The 16,352-nt window shown below is 38.0% G+C and overlaps 1 protein-coding gene across 6 annotated transcripts in view; it reads left to right on the forward strand.

Moving 5' to 3' along the window:
• The window catches only part of cdc42bpab (CDC42 binding protein kinase alpha (DMPK-like) b), a 77,639-nt gene extending 61,489 nt beyond the window's left edge, over positions 1–16,150 (forward strand). For 3 of the 6 annotated variants that reach the window (XM_048207173.1, XM_048207172.1, XM_048207176.1), the window contains 19 exons: positions 1,816–1,932; positions 2,256–2,336; positions 2,782–2,887; positions 3,205–3,341; positions 3,520–3,659; positions 3,755–3,836; positions 4,354–4,573; positions 4,676–4,738; positions 5,387–5,673; positions 5,810–6,104; positions 6,196–6,293; positions 7,426–7,510; positions 7,673–7,796; positions 8,008–8,125; positions 9,136–9,253; positions 9,338–9,495; positions 10,742–10,816; positions 13,181–13,234; positions 14,031–16,150. In XM_048207173.1, coding sequence (XP_048063130.1) covers positions 1,816–1,932; positions 2,256–2,336; positions 2,782–2,887; positions 3,205–3,341; positions 3,520–3,659; positions 3,755–3,836; positions 4,354–4,573; positions 4,676–4,738; positions 5,387–5,673; positions 5,810–6,104; positions 6,196–6,293; positions 7,426–7,510; positions 7,673–7,796; positions 8,008–8,125; positions 9,136–9,253; positions 9,338–9,495; positions 10,742–10,816; positions 13,181–13,234; positions 14,031–14,162 — 2,490 coding nt within the window. In that variant the 3' untranslated portion in view covers positions 14,163–16,150. The remainder of the gene's footprint in view (positions 1–1,815; positions 1,933–2,255; positions 2,337–2,781; positions 2,888–3,204; positions 3,342–3,519; positions 3,660–3,754; positions 3,837–4,353; positions 4,574–4,675; positions 4,739–5,386; positions 5,674–5,809; positions 6,105–6,195; positions 6,294–7,425; positions 7,511–7,672; positions 7,797–8,007; positions 8,126–9,135; positions 9,254–9,337; positions 9,496–10,741; positions 10,817–13,180; positions 13,235–14,030) is intronic. The other 3 variants (XM_048207174.1, XM_048207177.1, XM_048207178.1) reach the window with 3 other exon arrangements.
• The last annotated feature ends 202 nt before the right edge of the window (positions 16,151–16,352 follow it).

The following is a 16,352-nucleotide window of genomic DNA, read 5'->3' on the forward strand; positions in this document are numbered from 1 at the left end:
GTGAGGCTGTCAAGCTGTCCATCACTGTCACGCAATTGTGCGCTAATCCCAGGCAAGGAAAATTTTGACATTTGTGAAAAAATGAGCACGTGAAACAATAAAAGATGTTCAATGAGAGCAACGCGTTTATCGTCATTCTTGACTGAAGGCAGGCTATGGCACAAGCTACTTTTCAGAAGGTTTTTTTTTTTTCGTTAGATTTAAAAATAAATAAATATGGAACGGACCCGAATATTCAAATATTCGTTCGGTGGGTTGGTATTCGATTTGAAAATTTGACATTCGAATATTTTTTTATTTTTATTTTTTGCACACCTGGGATCCCCCGCGAAACGATTCTCATTCCCCCTTGAATAAGGCCGGCGACACACTGGCTGCGTGAGCGTCTCAGCTGCGTGGCGTGTCCGTTTTTATTTCGGCTCCCATATTTAACAGGTTGGAGTTTGCACACTGAGACACGCGTCTCAGGCGCGCTCGAGCCACGCGGAAAACGCGTGCATACTAGAAATAGAACCGACGCGTGTTCCAGCAACGGGAGTGTTCAGAACAGCGGAGTTTGTATGGACCGAAGTGCATGTCTGAGCTTGTGTTTTGTTGCTTTGACACTGTGGAAAATACAATAATAGAAACAAAATGTATTAGCATTTTTACCCGTTATTATCAATCTAAATTAATCTCGTTTTTAATTTAACTTAATTTCGTTTTTCTTTATTTAAATTTCATTTTTCTTTATTTAAATTTCGTTTTTTCTTTATTTAAATTTCGTTTTTGTTTATATAAATTTCGTTTTTTCTTTATTTAAATTTCGTTTTTTCTTTATTTAAATTTCGTTTTTCTTTATTTAAATCTACCCTTACTGTGCCAATTTGTTAGTCAGAAAAATATTAGACTACCTTAAAAGTATTGCTTAATTTAACAGACCTGTGTGTGTGCGTTTTATATCACTAGTGCAGTGTCCGTTCTCGGAGCATAAGCCCTGCCCGCATGAGGTGCGCCGCTTCCCGCTCGCGCTGTTCTGACTGTAGTTTACTAAAAGTTTATTAATTCTGAATGTGTCGCGTCTCGGGTGTCCATCTATATTGCACCAAATGCGACACTGCACTGCCTTGTGAAGTCGACTGGATGAACGGTTCTCGAAATAATAAAAATGCAAACGGACATACAGACACAGATTCCTGCCTTTATTAAAGAGAAAAATATGTTCAGCCCCTCTCTCCGAAGAGTCGATGTTCATTACTACCGAAGCTTCGAAGCTCAAAAAATGGTATTCGGACCAGCCCTAAACTTTTTTCCTCTTACAAGGCTATTCCTGAATTCAGTATTATTCTGGGGTCCGGATGGAAATCTCTGGCAGGCCGGATTTGGCCCGCGGGCCGCCAGTTGACGTTGCATGTCATACAGGTTTTCAAAGACATGATGCTGAGCAAATGATGACAGAATTTTCTAACTAATCCTTTACAGACCCTCATAAAGTGTGAATATGGTTTCCATGTAGTTCCATGGGATTGTGTTTTTTTTTTTTTTCATGCTGTTTCTACCCTTCATTCTGTCTTGCATGTGTAGTTGGTGTGTGGTCTCTGCGTAGTGGTATATTGTGCCTTTTTACTCATTGGCTTGGAGCCTGGGTGCACATGCTTTGTTCTGCTTAGAGGGTGTAATTCCAGTAAAGTGTTATTGTCATGATAAGCTTTATGGGCTTAATGTACCACTGTGAATTTGTTTTAGCTCTGCATGGTGGCATGTTCTTCTGGTGTCACAGTCTGTGCCGTATGAAACCTTTTTAATGGAGATAATTACCATCTTTTTGCTTCTCAGCTTGATTCGGCAGATTTCACTCCCTCCAACACTCCATCGCGAGATGAAGACTCAAGATCTCGCCGTATATCGCGCTCAAGGTCCCCGTCCACCGCCAGTGACATGGAGCCTATTGAGGTATCATTTGGGCTCTTAAAGAGATAGTCCACCCAAAAATGAAAATCCTCTTAGTATTTACTCACCCTCATGTCATTCCAAACCAATATGCTTTTTTGCCCACTGTGAAGCACAAAAGCAGATGTACTGGCCAAGTGATCCAGCCCATATCCGGCATTTATGCTTTTGTGTTGCACAGAAGAAAGAAACTCATACAGGTTTGGAACGACATGAGTAAATGATGACAGAATTTTCATTTGGAGTGAATTATCACTTTAACTTCTTAGCATGACCTTTGTTTATATAATAAAATGCACTGATATGTTGGTGTGTCCTTCTCCTAGTTGATCGACCATACGTCACGTAGTCTTCAGACTCCAACAGGCAGATCAGGCTACGGGAGCTTGGGACACTCGTCACCTAAGGTAACACAAGGGATTTAGGCCACACACACAAAAAAAATGGACTTTTTGGTTTTGACCTGGACGGTATGCCGATATGTGACTACTTACGTCACAACAGTAGAAATGTGTCAACCTGTATAGATTACACTACCGTTCAAAAGTCTCTTATGTTCACCAAGGCTGCATTTATTTAATCAAAAATACATTAAAACAGTAATATTGTGAAATATTATTACAATTTTAAATAACTGTTTTATATAATATTTATATTCCTGTGATGGCAAAGCTGAATTTTCAATAGTCATTACTCTACTCTTTAGTGTCACATGATCCTTCAGAAATCATTCTGATATGCTGATTTGGTCCTCAAGAAACATTTCTTTTTATTATCAATTGAAAACATGTTGGAGAGTTGGATATCTATGGAAATGGTTTAATTACATTGCTGATGTTCTCTGCTCCACAGCCCAAGGCGCACCAGTTTATTGTGAAGTCCTTCACCGTTCCCACCAAATGTAATCAGTGCACCTCTCTCATGGTGGGACTTATCCGTCAGGGCTGCGCCTGTGAAGGTGAGGATAACAGAAGAGAAATGAAAGCTGTTTAAATGATTAAAAACAACAGTGAAAATTACATCTTTAGTTTTCGAGATGATCAAACCCATATGACTTTATTTATTCAGAGGAGCACTCTAGGATAATCAGTATAATCCTTTAAAATTTTCCCTTTTGTGTTCCACTGAAGAAATAAAGTCATACCGGTTTGGAATAAAATAAGGGCGAAGCTTTCCTTTCACATTGGTTTATTGAATGTACCCCAATCCCAGGATACTTTATTTCCACAATGCTCAGTAATACTCAGTGCCTGTGTCCTTCCTCTCTCCTTACAGTCTGCAACTTCTCCTGTCATGTCACCTGCGCTGATAAAGCCCCCTCTGTGTGCCCCGTCGCACCAGACCAAACAAAAGGCAAATTGGGAATTGATACTCAGAGGGGCATTGGGACTGCATATGAGGGGCATCTCAGGGTAAGACTACTTCTGCTTTTCATATTTTGTTCACTATTGGCTACTCTGTCTTTATGATCATCTAAATTTGGCACATGCTTCCTTTTTTCGTTTGTCTGGATGTACGCTATTAGCCACAAACTTTTTCCCCCCTTTTTTTTTGGCTGCCTTATAATGGAGATTTGCCAATCTTTTCCAGGTGCCAAAGCCCACAGGGGTGAAAAAGGGTTGGCAGAGGGTCTGGGCAGTGGTTTGTGACTTCAAACTCTTCTTGTATGAGCTTGGAGAAGGGAAAGGTGCCCAGCCTGGTGTCATTGTTAACCAGGTCATAGACATGAGGTGAGGGAGGTGTTCGTTCAAATGTGATGCTCAAATATTTAAGTCAAATATGTCATGAAATAGTTCAATATTTTGTGCTTGACTATCCTGAGCAGGGATGAAGAGTTTTCTGCCAGCTCGGTTCTGGAGTCTGATGTCATTCATGCTAACAAGAAGGACATCCCCTGTATTTTTAGGGTAAGAGCATACAGGCAATTTGTAATTTGTCACATTTTATTCATAATAGAAACATTTTGTAACATTATAAATGTCTTTATTGACACTTTGGTCAATTTAATTAATCCTAGCTGAATAAAGGTATTAATTTCCTATTTTTTTCTTTACTGAGGCTTTTATTGTACAGGGGGAAACTGACATGAACAACAGTATTTTTTATAGCAAAAATCGGATCTCTAAAACTGGTCTGTCTTGTGCCATTCTTCTCAGTTCCCGTGTTAATGTATTAACAGCGTTGTCTCTTTGTAGGGGAGAATAATAATTTATTTCTGTCCTAAATTCTTCACTTTCATCATTTTCCCCCCACAATAATTGTAATTTCCTTAAAAATATCACAGATCAAATAATAGTGGCCAGGTGGTTATGTAATAATCATGACTGGATTCACTAAAGCCTTGGGCACTCATTAGTCATTTCATTTAAAGACATTTTTGTATCGACTTTTTTTTTTTTACAATGTTTCCCATTCATTCCACAGGTAACAGCATCTCAGCTGTCCGCCTCCTCCAGTCAGAAGACGTGCATCCTGATCCTGGCCGACAACGAGCACGAGAGGTCGAGGTGGGTGTCCGCTCTGAACGAGCTGCACCGCATCCTTAGGAAAAACAAGCTGAAGGAGCGTTTCGTCTATGTGCCTAAAGAAGCCTACGACAGCACGCTTCCTCTCATCAAAACCACCCAAACTGCTGCTATTATAGGTACACTGACTCACAAAACTCTTGTCAGATCAACACTATGTTAAAGTGCAAATATTAATACACTTACCTAGTGTTTAACCAAACATGTGTGATTGTGTCCAGATCACGAGCGGGTCGCTTTGGGGAATGAGGAGGGCCTGTTCGTCATCCACGTCACCAAAGATGGTAAAACTTTCATCATTAATACTTTTACTTCTTCATTGTCTAAAAAACTTGATTGTGTGGTTTAGTGGTCAAAAATCTGGACTGGTAACTGAAAGATTGTTGGTTCAAATCCCAGAAATGCTGATATATGAATTGCTTCAGGGTAGTAAGTTTACTCAGAGTTGAGTTAAAATTACTGTATTTTCCAAATGTTAAAAACATTGACATGCTCTCCATCATTTTGACAGAAAAAATGGGTCTATTGCATTGGAATGCTAGACGTTTATTTAATTTTCGGAAAATGAAAACAGCAGATTAAAATAGAGCATGACTGAAAAATTTTAACTCAGTCTGTCAAAATGACAGATAATGGTTATTTTTAGTCCAGCCTCTGAGTAAACCTTTCATTGGATAAAAGCAGCGAAAATAATGTTTTTGTTTTGTAATTTTTTCTCTATTTTTTTTTATAGACATTACAACTCTATTAAAGGTTGTAAACTATCAAAATGAATGATTTGTAAGATATAACAGTTCTTTCTTGATTTTTGTGGCACATTGTAATGCGATTTAAACGGTAGTGCACTATCGTTGTTGAACCACATACACATTTAATCTGAAATAACTGACGCAAGACCAACATCCACTGAAAATTTTTGTTCTTTCTGCTAGAAATCGTTCGTGTGGGTGACATTAAGAAAGTGCATCACATAGAACTGATGCCCACGGAGCACCTCCTGGCCGTCATCTCGGGCAGGAACCGACAAGTGTGTCTGGTCCCCATGGCGGGGCTCGACGGGAGGGAGATTGATAAGAATAAGGTGGCAGATACTAAAAACTGCCAGGCGCTGGTGTCCGGTGTGGTGCGCAATGGCACCTGCTTCTGCCTCGCCATTAAACGGCAGATCTCCTGCTTCGAAATTCACAAGAACAAATCTCGCCATCTTGTGGACATACAAGTACAGTATTCAAATCCTCTTATCTTTTTTTCAGATCAAGTATATGCAGATGTAATTAGTGTTCATACTCATTAGATTGCAAAGATTGTCTTTGCTAGTATACACAGCAACATCAACAGCCCTTTCTAAATCTCAGGCTCCAGGAACTATCCAGTGGATGGCGCTGTTCAGCCAGCAATTATGTGTAGGCTACCAAGCGGGATTCATGCGGTACAGTTTGCATGGAGAAACCCCTCCGGTCAGCTTACTCCATCCAGATGACCCCACATTGGCGTTTATTAAGGCTGACAACCTGGATGCTCTTTGCGCAGTGGAAATCTCCAATAAAGAAATGCTTCTCTGCTTCAGCAAAATTGCAGTCTACGTGGACACACATGGCAGACGCTCACGCCAACAGGAGCTGATGTGGCCCGCGACGCCCACTGCCGGCTGTGAGTAGAGAGAGGTTAATCTTCTGCTTACACGGTGTGGCAGTGAAAAGGTTTGATTGGATTGACCTTGTGGCTGCTTTATATCTCACAGGCTACAACGCCCCCTACCTGTCAGTCTACAGTGAAAATGCGGTGGATGTGTTTGATGTGAACACTACGGAATGGATTCAGACCATTCCTCTCAAAAAGGTTTGCTTTTTTAATTTCAGAAGTGTTTTAAATATCAAATTAAAATAAATGAACAACTGTTGCATGCCTGAATGGTTGGAGGAGGGTGCATTTGACAAAGGAAATAATATATATTTAATAGAAATAGAAATACCATTCAAAAATTTGAGGTCAGTAAGATTTTTTGATGAATACTTTTATTCTGCAAGGACACATTAAAAGACATTAAAATTATTGAAAGTGACAGTAAAAACATTGTTACAAAAAAAATTCGATTTCAAATAAATGCTGTTCTTTTGAACTTTCTATTCATCAAGGATTCCTGAAAAAAATGATAACGGTTTCTACAAAAATTTTAAGCAGCACAACTGTTTTTAACACTGATAATAATAAGAAATTCTTGAGCAACAAATGAGCAAATTAGAATTATTTCTGAAAGATCATGTGACACTGGAGCTGAAAATTCAGCTTTGCCATCTCAGATATAAATTACATTTTTAAAGCATTTTAATATAAATTATAATTATATATTATTTATATTAATTATAATATAAATTATAATTAATTATATTATTATAAATAATAAATTATAATATATTACTATTTTTACTGTATTTTAAATCAAATAAATGCAGCCTTGGTGAGCATAGATTTATTGAAAAACATTTTTAAAAATTTAGACTCTGCACATTGCTGTAGCTTGCAAAAAAAAATTGATATTTATTTTTAAATATTATTAAAAATAAATATTAAGAAGATTTATATTTAGTAAATATTTCAAGTACATGCAATTTTAAACATTCTTTCAGAATGAAACTAGTGTTAATAAATTGAATTCTGCCATCTCTAAATTAATACATTTCAAAAAAGCTAAATGAATACATTTTAATAAATGTTCATACATATACCTTCAGAAAGGCAACAGAGTTGATAATATTGCAGTTTAATGTGACATTACCATTAGCCTCGTGCTCAAGGTTATGTTTATGTCGATTTATTAATACATTGTGACCCAAACACTACTGAAAATAAATAAATGCAATTAAGACAAAAATGCTAGTTTTTATTTCATGGGTTTTTTATTTACTGAAGCAAAAAATGAGTCATCTTATGAATGCATAAATAAACCCAGGATCTCATTGGCTCTGTGCAGGTCCGGCCATTGAACATGGATGGCTCTTTGAATCTCCTGGGCTTAGAAACAGTCAGACTCATCTACTTCAGAAACAAGACTGCAGGTAACGGCAGCGGCTCCATGATTCAGTGAAATGCATTAATCATGGCATTAATCTTGAATTGGCATTGAAGTTTAAGCCTTTGGTTTAGTAGTGCCGTTTGAAATAATTAATAATTCAGATTTGAATAATATGTCTGATTATGCATTATTTGTGTGTGTTTAGAGGGGGACGAACTGGTGGTACCTGAGGTGTGTGATAACAGCAGGAAGCAGTTGGTACGCAACATGAGCAACAAGAGACGATTCTCATTCCGTATTCCTGAGGAGGAGAGACTGCAGCAGAGGAGGTGATTGTCTCACACACACATTTGTGTACTATTGTGCTGACAAAACTAGCAGAGCTGGTTACCAGCATTTGAATGTTGGTTCAAAGGATGTACTTTTAATGAAACAGACAAAATTCATAGGACATTTGTAGCTTTTTTAGGTCTGGATTCAATATCCAACTCATTTCTTAGTTTCAAAATGTCATTCTAGTCATCGTATGTGTGTTTGCAGAGAAATGTTGAAAGATCCTGAGAAGAGGAACAAGCTGATTTCAAATCCTACTAATTTTAACCACGTGGCTCATATGGGGCCTGGAGATGGAATGCAGATCCTCCGAGATCTACCAATGGTGAGAGGCTCGTCTTTTAAAAGAATATTCTTCTTAGAATGTAGTACACGTTAATCTCAGCCAACACCATTTGGGACGTAATGTTGATTACTACAAAAATGTATTTCACTCCTTTTCTATAAAAAAAGGAAAGATAACCATTGCTTCAGTTGTAAGTCAGGCACTTACAATGGAAGTGAAAGGGGCCAATTTGTTGAGTTAAAATGTTAGCATGATTTTAGTCTGAAAAATTGCTCACTGACCTTTTATATGTCAATTTACATTTAACATGTAACTAATATTGTACATGTTTTAACAGAAGAATTCATTTAAGTGTATTCCAAAAAAATGTCCCCCCTTCATTTAGTCTACTGCATCATTGTAGCCTTGATTTTTTTTTTTTCATTTTTCAAAGAAAATGAGTCAAAATTCTTTTTTTGTTTTGTGGTAATCATTACATTGTCACAAATGCTGTTGTTTAAGCTTGGCTTGTATTGGAACATGCTTTTACAACCTCATTTTGCAACCCCATCAAGTCACTGTCAGTACATTTTTTCTATTCAGCAAGGATGCATTAAATTGATCAAAAATAACTGTAAAGGCATTTATAAAGATTTCCAAATAAATCCTGTTCTTTTGAACTTTATATTCATCAAAGAATCCTGAAAAAAAAAAAAAAAGTATCCACAAATGTTTCTGCAAAAATATTGAGCAACACAACCGTTTTCAACATTGATAACAATAAGAAATGTTTCTTGAGCAACAAATTGGAATATTAGAATGATTTCTGAAGTAACACATGACACTGTCTTTTCTCTGCATTTATTGATGTGTCATGGGTCATTTTTGCATCCTGTATTGATACGTGACGATAGCAACATGATATCATAAAGACCATTATATTGACACCCATAGTTTGTTTTCATCAAGTCATGTTTGTCTCACTCATTGCATGCTTGTGTGTCCCTGTTCTCTTTCTCTGTTTGTGTGTGTGTGTGTGTGTGTGTGGTGTTTCTCTGTGTAACCTGTAGAATGTGCATGCTCAGGATAATCGTGCCGGGTTCAGCGGATCCGTCAGCATCCCCTCAATCACGAAAAACCGAGCCGAACCTGGTCGTTCCATGAGCGCAAGCAGCGGTCTAGGAATGCGTAAGTACACGCACGTGGCTGCTATTTTACTTATCAGATTTCCATGCGATTCATTCCCAACACACTTCTTGTCCTCTGTATCAGGGTCCTCCTCTCAGAACGGCAGCGCTCTGAGGAGGGAGCTGTCGAGCAGCAGCTACGGCTCTAAACGCCAGACTATGACATCACCTTCTGAAAGCTCGCTGTCGTCAGGAGGAGGGATGGATGTGGGCGAAGCGCCACTCTCTCAGTTTGATAGAGAGGTGAGTCATGATGTAGGAATCAGGACAGTGGTATCTTCATTACCTCATCACATCAATGCCAGATTTGCACTATGCAGGGACGTTACGGCACATGACTAGCAAGCTGTAGTATCCATGACGATTCCATTTGAGCCTTATGCTGACTTCACATGCTATCAGAATTATTGTTAATATGAGTATTTATTTACGACGGGGAAACTTGTAGATAATTTTGATACCCGAGTTTCTGGCCATAAACTTTAAACATGTTGGAGGAGAGAACTATTGCTGTAGTGACAGTTTTGTTCGTTTTTCCATCGACTTCTACATTGCTTTCTCCTGCCGTCACAATCTTTATGTGTATACAGGCTTTCTGCAGGACCCCTTAAAGCTTTAGTTCACTTTAAAATGAAAATTACCTCAAGCTTTACTCACCCTCAAGCCATTCTAGGTGTAAATGACTTTCTTTTTCCGCCTTCCGGTCTGGCGGAAGCTAGATTTTTTACTTTATAACTTATTAAATATGGATATTTTTCTTACATAAACAGATCGCTTCACTTCAGAAGGCCTTTATTAACCCCCCGGAGCCGTGTGGAGTACATTAATAAGACTGTACGTTTAATTAAAAATCTTCAAAATCTTCAAAAAATCCAACAAAAACTCTTGAATGTGACAAACTCGTATTAAAATTTCCGATAGCATGTGAAGTCACGTGTTATTATACACAAACAGTTTTTAGGCAACATGGACTTGACTTCATGGACTACAAAGTTAGTTTTTGTTCTTTTTTAGGATCTCTTTTCTCTCATACACCACTTTTATATTTGAAAACACAAAGTCAGAAATAACTGTCAATGATTTACTTATCATTGTTACTCAAAAAAGATAATCTATTCACCCTCATGTCGTTCTTAAACCCGTTTGATTTTTCTGCACAACTCCTGACTTATAAAAACAGCTCGCCCCTTCCCTTCCCATGAGGCCTGTAAAGGTGGAACACTTCTAATGTCTTTGCCCCAAAGCAGTTGAATACAAGTGAGCCTTAGCGCTGTGTTCCCCCCACCTAGCTTTGTCAGTGCTTAATCCACTTTATGCCTGCCGCCCCATTCCACTACATCCAACAGTATCCTTAGCAAACCACCCACCCGCGCCCTTATCCCACCCGTCATCTCCCCATATCGCTGCGCTTTGCGCTCCCTGGCCGCCCCATTCTCCTTCAGCAAGTGTGGAAGCCGTTCTGGCACTCAGTCTGCCCTTTCCTTCTCAGTGGCAGGCGGTATCACCCTCGGAGAAGACCCCTGATCTGAAAAGGGCTTTAAGGACCCTGCTTAGTAAGATGAAGGTAAACGCCACACGTTTGCAGTGAAACACACACGCACATACACGCCTGCTGTCATCTGCACACTCAGGCAGCCCTGCAGAGTGCTTTTCAACTACCCACTGCCCATTTTTGAAGCCCACAGTCTGATCGTCCACTGGCCACAAGTGAAGCAGAGAGCTTCGGTTGGGAATGGCAAGCTTCCATCCGCATGTTTCACCTTCATACCGCTCCTGCTGGCCAACCCCTTAAAGTCTTTACGAGAAGAAAGGAGAGTTGGGCTAGAAAAATACTTTTATGCAAGTACCCAAATGCTTGGTGCGTAGCGCATACTAAAGGTGGCGAAATGACTGTGTCATTAAACCAAATGTGTAATTATTCAGTTAGATAGGGATAAACATATTAAAGGGTTAGTTCACCCAAAAATGAAATTTCTGTCATTAATTACTCACCCTCATGTCGTTCCAAACCTGTAAGACCTTCGTTCATCTTCAGAACACAAATTAAGATATTTTTGACGAAATCTGAGATGTTTTTTTTTTTAATCTTCCATAGAAAGCAACGAAATTACCACTTTCAAGGTCCAGTAGTAAGTAGTAAAGACATCATTAAAATAGTCAACTTGATAACAGTGGTTCAACCTTAATGTTATGAAGCGTCGGGAATACTTTTTGTGCGCAAAAACAAAACAAAAATAACGACTTTATTCAACAATTTCCTCTCTTCCTACTCTGTCATTCTCCTATGTAATTTATGTTGAATGCACATTGCAAAGCTTCCGTGTTTACGTCAGAACACCGACTCATTACTGGCTGACTCCTGTGTTAGCATGACACACATGCGTTGTGGTCGGCGTTCGGACGTAAACACGAAAACGCTGCAGTGCGTTCACTGCATCAACTGCATAGGAGACTGACAGGGGAGAGAAAAGATTGTTGAATAAAGTCGTTATTTTTTGTTTTGTTTTTGCTCACAAAAAGTATTCTTGTGAGATTAAGGTTGAACCACTGTAGTCATGCTGACTATTTTAACAATGTACTTACTACTTCTCTGGACCTTGAATGTGGTTATTTTGTTGCTTTCTATGGGAGATAAAAAAAAAACCTCTCTGATTTCATCAAAAATATCTTAATTTGTGTTCTGAAGATGAACGAAGGTCTTGCGGGATTGGAACGACATGAAGGTGAGTAATTAATGACAGAAATTTCATTTTTGGCTGAACTAACCCTTTAAAGGCATAGTTCACCCAAAAATGAAAATTTGATGTTTATCTGCTTACCCCCAGCGCATCCAAGATGTAGGTGACTTTGTTTCTTCAGTAGAACACAAATTATGATTTTTAACTCCAACCGTTGCCGTCTGTCAGTCAAATAATGCTAGTGGATGGGAACTTCTACTATAAGAGTAAATAAAACTTGCATAGACAAGTCCAAATTAAACCCTGCGGATCGTGACGACACATTGATGTCCTAAGACACAAAACGATTGGTTTGTGTGATAAACTGAACAGTATTTGGTATTGTGGTGTATTAGAGTTAAAAAATGATATCAATACTATTTGGTTTATCGCACAAACCGATCGTTTCGTGTCTTAGGGCATCAATGTGTCGTCACGAGCCGCAGGGTTTAATTTGGACTTGTCTATGCAAGTTTTATTTACTCTTATAGTAGAAGTTCCCATTGACCCACATTATACGACTGACAGACGGCAACGGTTGGAGTTAAAAATCATCATTTGTGTTCTGCTGAAGAAACAAAGTCACCTACATCTTGGATGCGCTGGGGGTAAGCAGATAAACATCAAATTTTCATTTTCGGGTGAACTATCCCTTTAACATTAGAAGAAGACTGCACTAATGTACTGTAGCGCCCCTTGTGGCAAAACTTAGAATACAAAGTGTGTGCATTTTGTTATGAACTTGTTTAGGTTGCAGCGTTTGCATTAACGTACTTGCGAAGAGTATGTTTCAAGTCTGGATTCGATGTACTGTTTTCTTCAAAGCTTTCCTGTGAAGTGACTCCACAGTTCAACTGCGAACCACTAGCCATGAATGTGTTTTTGAGGATGAGCACCTGTGCCGTTAGTTTACCCAACTGTTATTTTGTTTACTTTATAGTGCCTTTTTCTCAAAAAAGAACCACCCAAACTTTTATGCTTTGTAGACATGGCAGAGCCCAATCAGGGAGGCAAATGCAATAGTATATAATGTAAACTTTCAACTATTGTCCTTTAAATCAAGCTAGTAGTTTAGCACATACACATTTGGGCTATTTTTGATATATATTTTGAGTAAGTTAAAGGGATAGTTCACCCAAAAATGAAAATCTTGTCATCATTTACTTACTTTCATGTCATTCCAAACCTATATGACTTTCTTTCTTCTGCAGAACTCAAAAGATGTTTTGAAGGATGTTTCAACTGTTTTTGTCCATACAATGAAAGTTAGTGGGGTCTAATGTTTTTTGGTGAATTATCCTTTTAAGAATGATTAATATTTTCTTGATGGTGGCATGTGAAAGAGTGAATCAAGCATGCCATGTTTACAAAGCCATCCTCTGTTAAAAACTGCTAAAAGTCAGATTCCACTTGACTGGGTTTATTTGCACCTTTACAGTATTTGGACTCATTGCATGCGTACACTACTGTTCAAAAGTTTGGGGTCAGTAAGATTTTTTTTTTTCTTTAAAGAAATTAACACTTTTATTCAGCAAGGATTCATTAAAACGATCAAAATTGACAGTTAAATCTTTTGTTTAAAAAAATAAATGCTGTTCTGATGAACTTTCTTTACATCAAAAAAATACTGAAAAGAAGCATCATGGTTTCCACAAAAATATTAAGCAACGTTTTCTAAATGTATAAGAAAAAGTGTTTCTTGAGCACCAAATCAGCGTATTTGAATGACTTCTGAAGGGTCATGTGAGTAATTATTGCTAAAAAATAAATGAAAGTTTAAAATATATTAAAAGACAAAACAAGCTATTTTAAATTGCAATAACATTTTGCAATATTACTGTTTTTACTGTATTTTTGATCAAATAAATGCAGCCTTACCGACCCCATACATTTTGAAGGGTAGTGTAGTAGTTAAAGGCTTCATATTTCCATTGTCTTCATCTTTTTCTTGTGTTTTTTAAAGTTTAGACTTAGATAATTATAGTAGAGACTATATCAATATATTCTGATAGGTAGTGTCTCTGTTTTTACGACATTTTTTGTTTTGTTTTTGTTTTTCAGGACTCTGATTCGCCCCGGCACTCCACTGCCTCCAACAGCTCCACCTTCAGCAGCCCGCCAAGCCCCGCCTCCCCGCACAAAACAAAGTCCCTCTCACTGGAGAGCACAGACCGCACAGGGTGGGACACATGATGAGTGAACCAATCACAACAAACTCTGAGCCTGCCTGTAACAGTGCTCCGCCCCCTTCCCATACAGTCGCACCCAGGCACTACAGGCCCCTCCCACCTAATTTGCATAAAGGATCACCACTGGGGAACATACAAAGGAAAAACCACACGTGCGCGCGGATGTTAACGACCCGCGAAGCTGATTGGAGGAAAAAGCGGAGGCTACGTTTTGGATTTAATTGTTACTGGTGTTTGTACATAGACCGGGGTAGGGGTGAACTTTTATTTATTTATCATTTAGCCATTTCAAGGTGGAAAATACTGTCACGTCCCTCACTCTGCTCTTCAGCCGTGGACCATACGGGAATGATGATTCCATTATAGAATCCCACTAATTTACCTGGAAAAATTGCAATGATTTATATTTTTTATTTGCTTTTAAAAGTGATGTGTGCAGTGATTCGTTTGTTACTTCAGCTAAATGGACGAGAGACCGCAGATATCACGCGACCTCATCTGTTGCTTCCTGTCCTATATTTGTAGGAATTTATAGAGGCTTTCTGACATGATGACATCTTGGAATCTGTTATCGTCATTATCGCCAGTCTCCGTGTAATCCGAACCTTCCGTGAACCAACATGACCTGTGAAAACACGTCACAGTAATGTACATAGGTTAAAAGTATAGTATAATATATAATAAGGAAATATTGAAGAGATAAACTATGTGGAAAAAAAAAATCTCACTGCTTTTATTTTTAAAAAAATATTTTAATATACTCGCGCCAAGACCATTTTTTAAAAACTTCAGTTGCGTCAGTTCTTTTAGACTTTTATTTTGTTTTATGAGAGAATACTGCCTTGTGTATTTTTATTTCTTTTAAGATTTTTGTGAGACACAGGCCAAGCTGTTTTACTACAAGTGTGCTTTAACTAAAAAAAAACTGCGTAATGTCCGCCAGCTTCAGTTCTGCTTTACTTGATGGCAATACATGCATTGACCAAAACTGTACAAATATCATATTTCTGCAATCTGGAAATAAATTGTGGAACTTGTCCAACATGTAATTTGAGATTCGCAGACAGACAAAAGCCATTCGTTTTGTTCCTGGATGGTTTCGTGGTTACAGTATGGGAAATAGTCAACACACTTTTGCTTCACCCACATAGTTTGGCACTTTCTACCCTGGAAAAACTAGTTTTCAGAAAATCTTTTCATGGATAACAGTAATTTTATCCGGTTAAGTGTTAAAACATTCACCACTGCTATTAAATGTAAGGTTAAACTTTACCATTAAACTGTATTACAAGAATCTGTTCCCACAAAACCGCTATGTATTTGTCATTATGTTGTTGTCAAATTGCTTTTGTTGTAGCTCCAAGGACATTTATTCCATCCCAAAAAAAAGAAAGAAAAAAAAAAAAAAAGTTTAAAACTTCTCAGAAATCACACGTCTAATAAGCAACACAGGCTTCACTTTGTTCCTTATTCTGTTTGCAGTTGATTTAATTTAGTTGCACAAGAAAGCGAGTCTCCCGCCTCACGTCTTGATTTCTGCACCAGATTCACCTCTGTTCATTCCACAGATGGGGAAACTCACTGAATTGGATTCATTTGTTAAAAGGTTTACAATAAATTGGCTCTCAGTTTTGCAGTATCATTCCAGTAGTAAGTAACAGCAAAGGAAAGCTGCATTTCAGTAACGTCTTGCACATACATGTATGAGTTCACGCTCACCTCAGTTGTTTATTTTTTTTCCTTAGGATGTGCTTTTTAATAATTTGTACAGTTTTGCATGTCATAAATGTCCATTCCATATGTTTCATGGTTGTATTGTTTCTCACTCACTTGTGGGTATCACTTCAAGCAATGAGGAATTGTTTTGCACAGATGTATTTAAGGTGGAAGGTCAATCAAAGACTGGATAAACTGGCCACTATGCATATATGGAGACGTTACTATATTAACGCTGATGTTATTCAATAAACGGAGGGAAATGACACACATGGATAAGAATGTGTTGAGAGTGGTGTTTTATTTTGTACATAAAGCACATAAAACATGTTTAAACTTTTTCACAGTTTTCGGCAAATGACACAAAAATGACGACTAATTATTATTAGTGCTAAAACTCAACAGAGAAGAGCTTGGTCGTAAAGCATATGCCAATTTCCAATCGAAAATTTTCTACAATATCTATTCTAAAATGACT

Source organism: Megalobrama amblycephala, linkage group LG11 (assembly GCF_018812025.1).
Source record: "Megalobrama amblycephala isolate DHTTF-2021 linkage group LG11, ASM1881202v1, whole genome shotgun sequence".
Taxonomy (NCBI): domain Eukaryota; kingdom Metazoa; phylum Chordata; class Actinopteri; order Cypriniformes; family Xenocyprididae; genus Megalobrama; species Megalobrama amblycephala.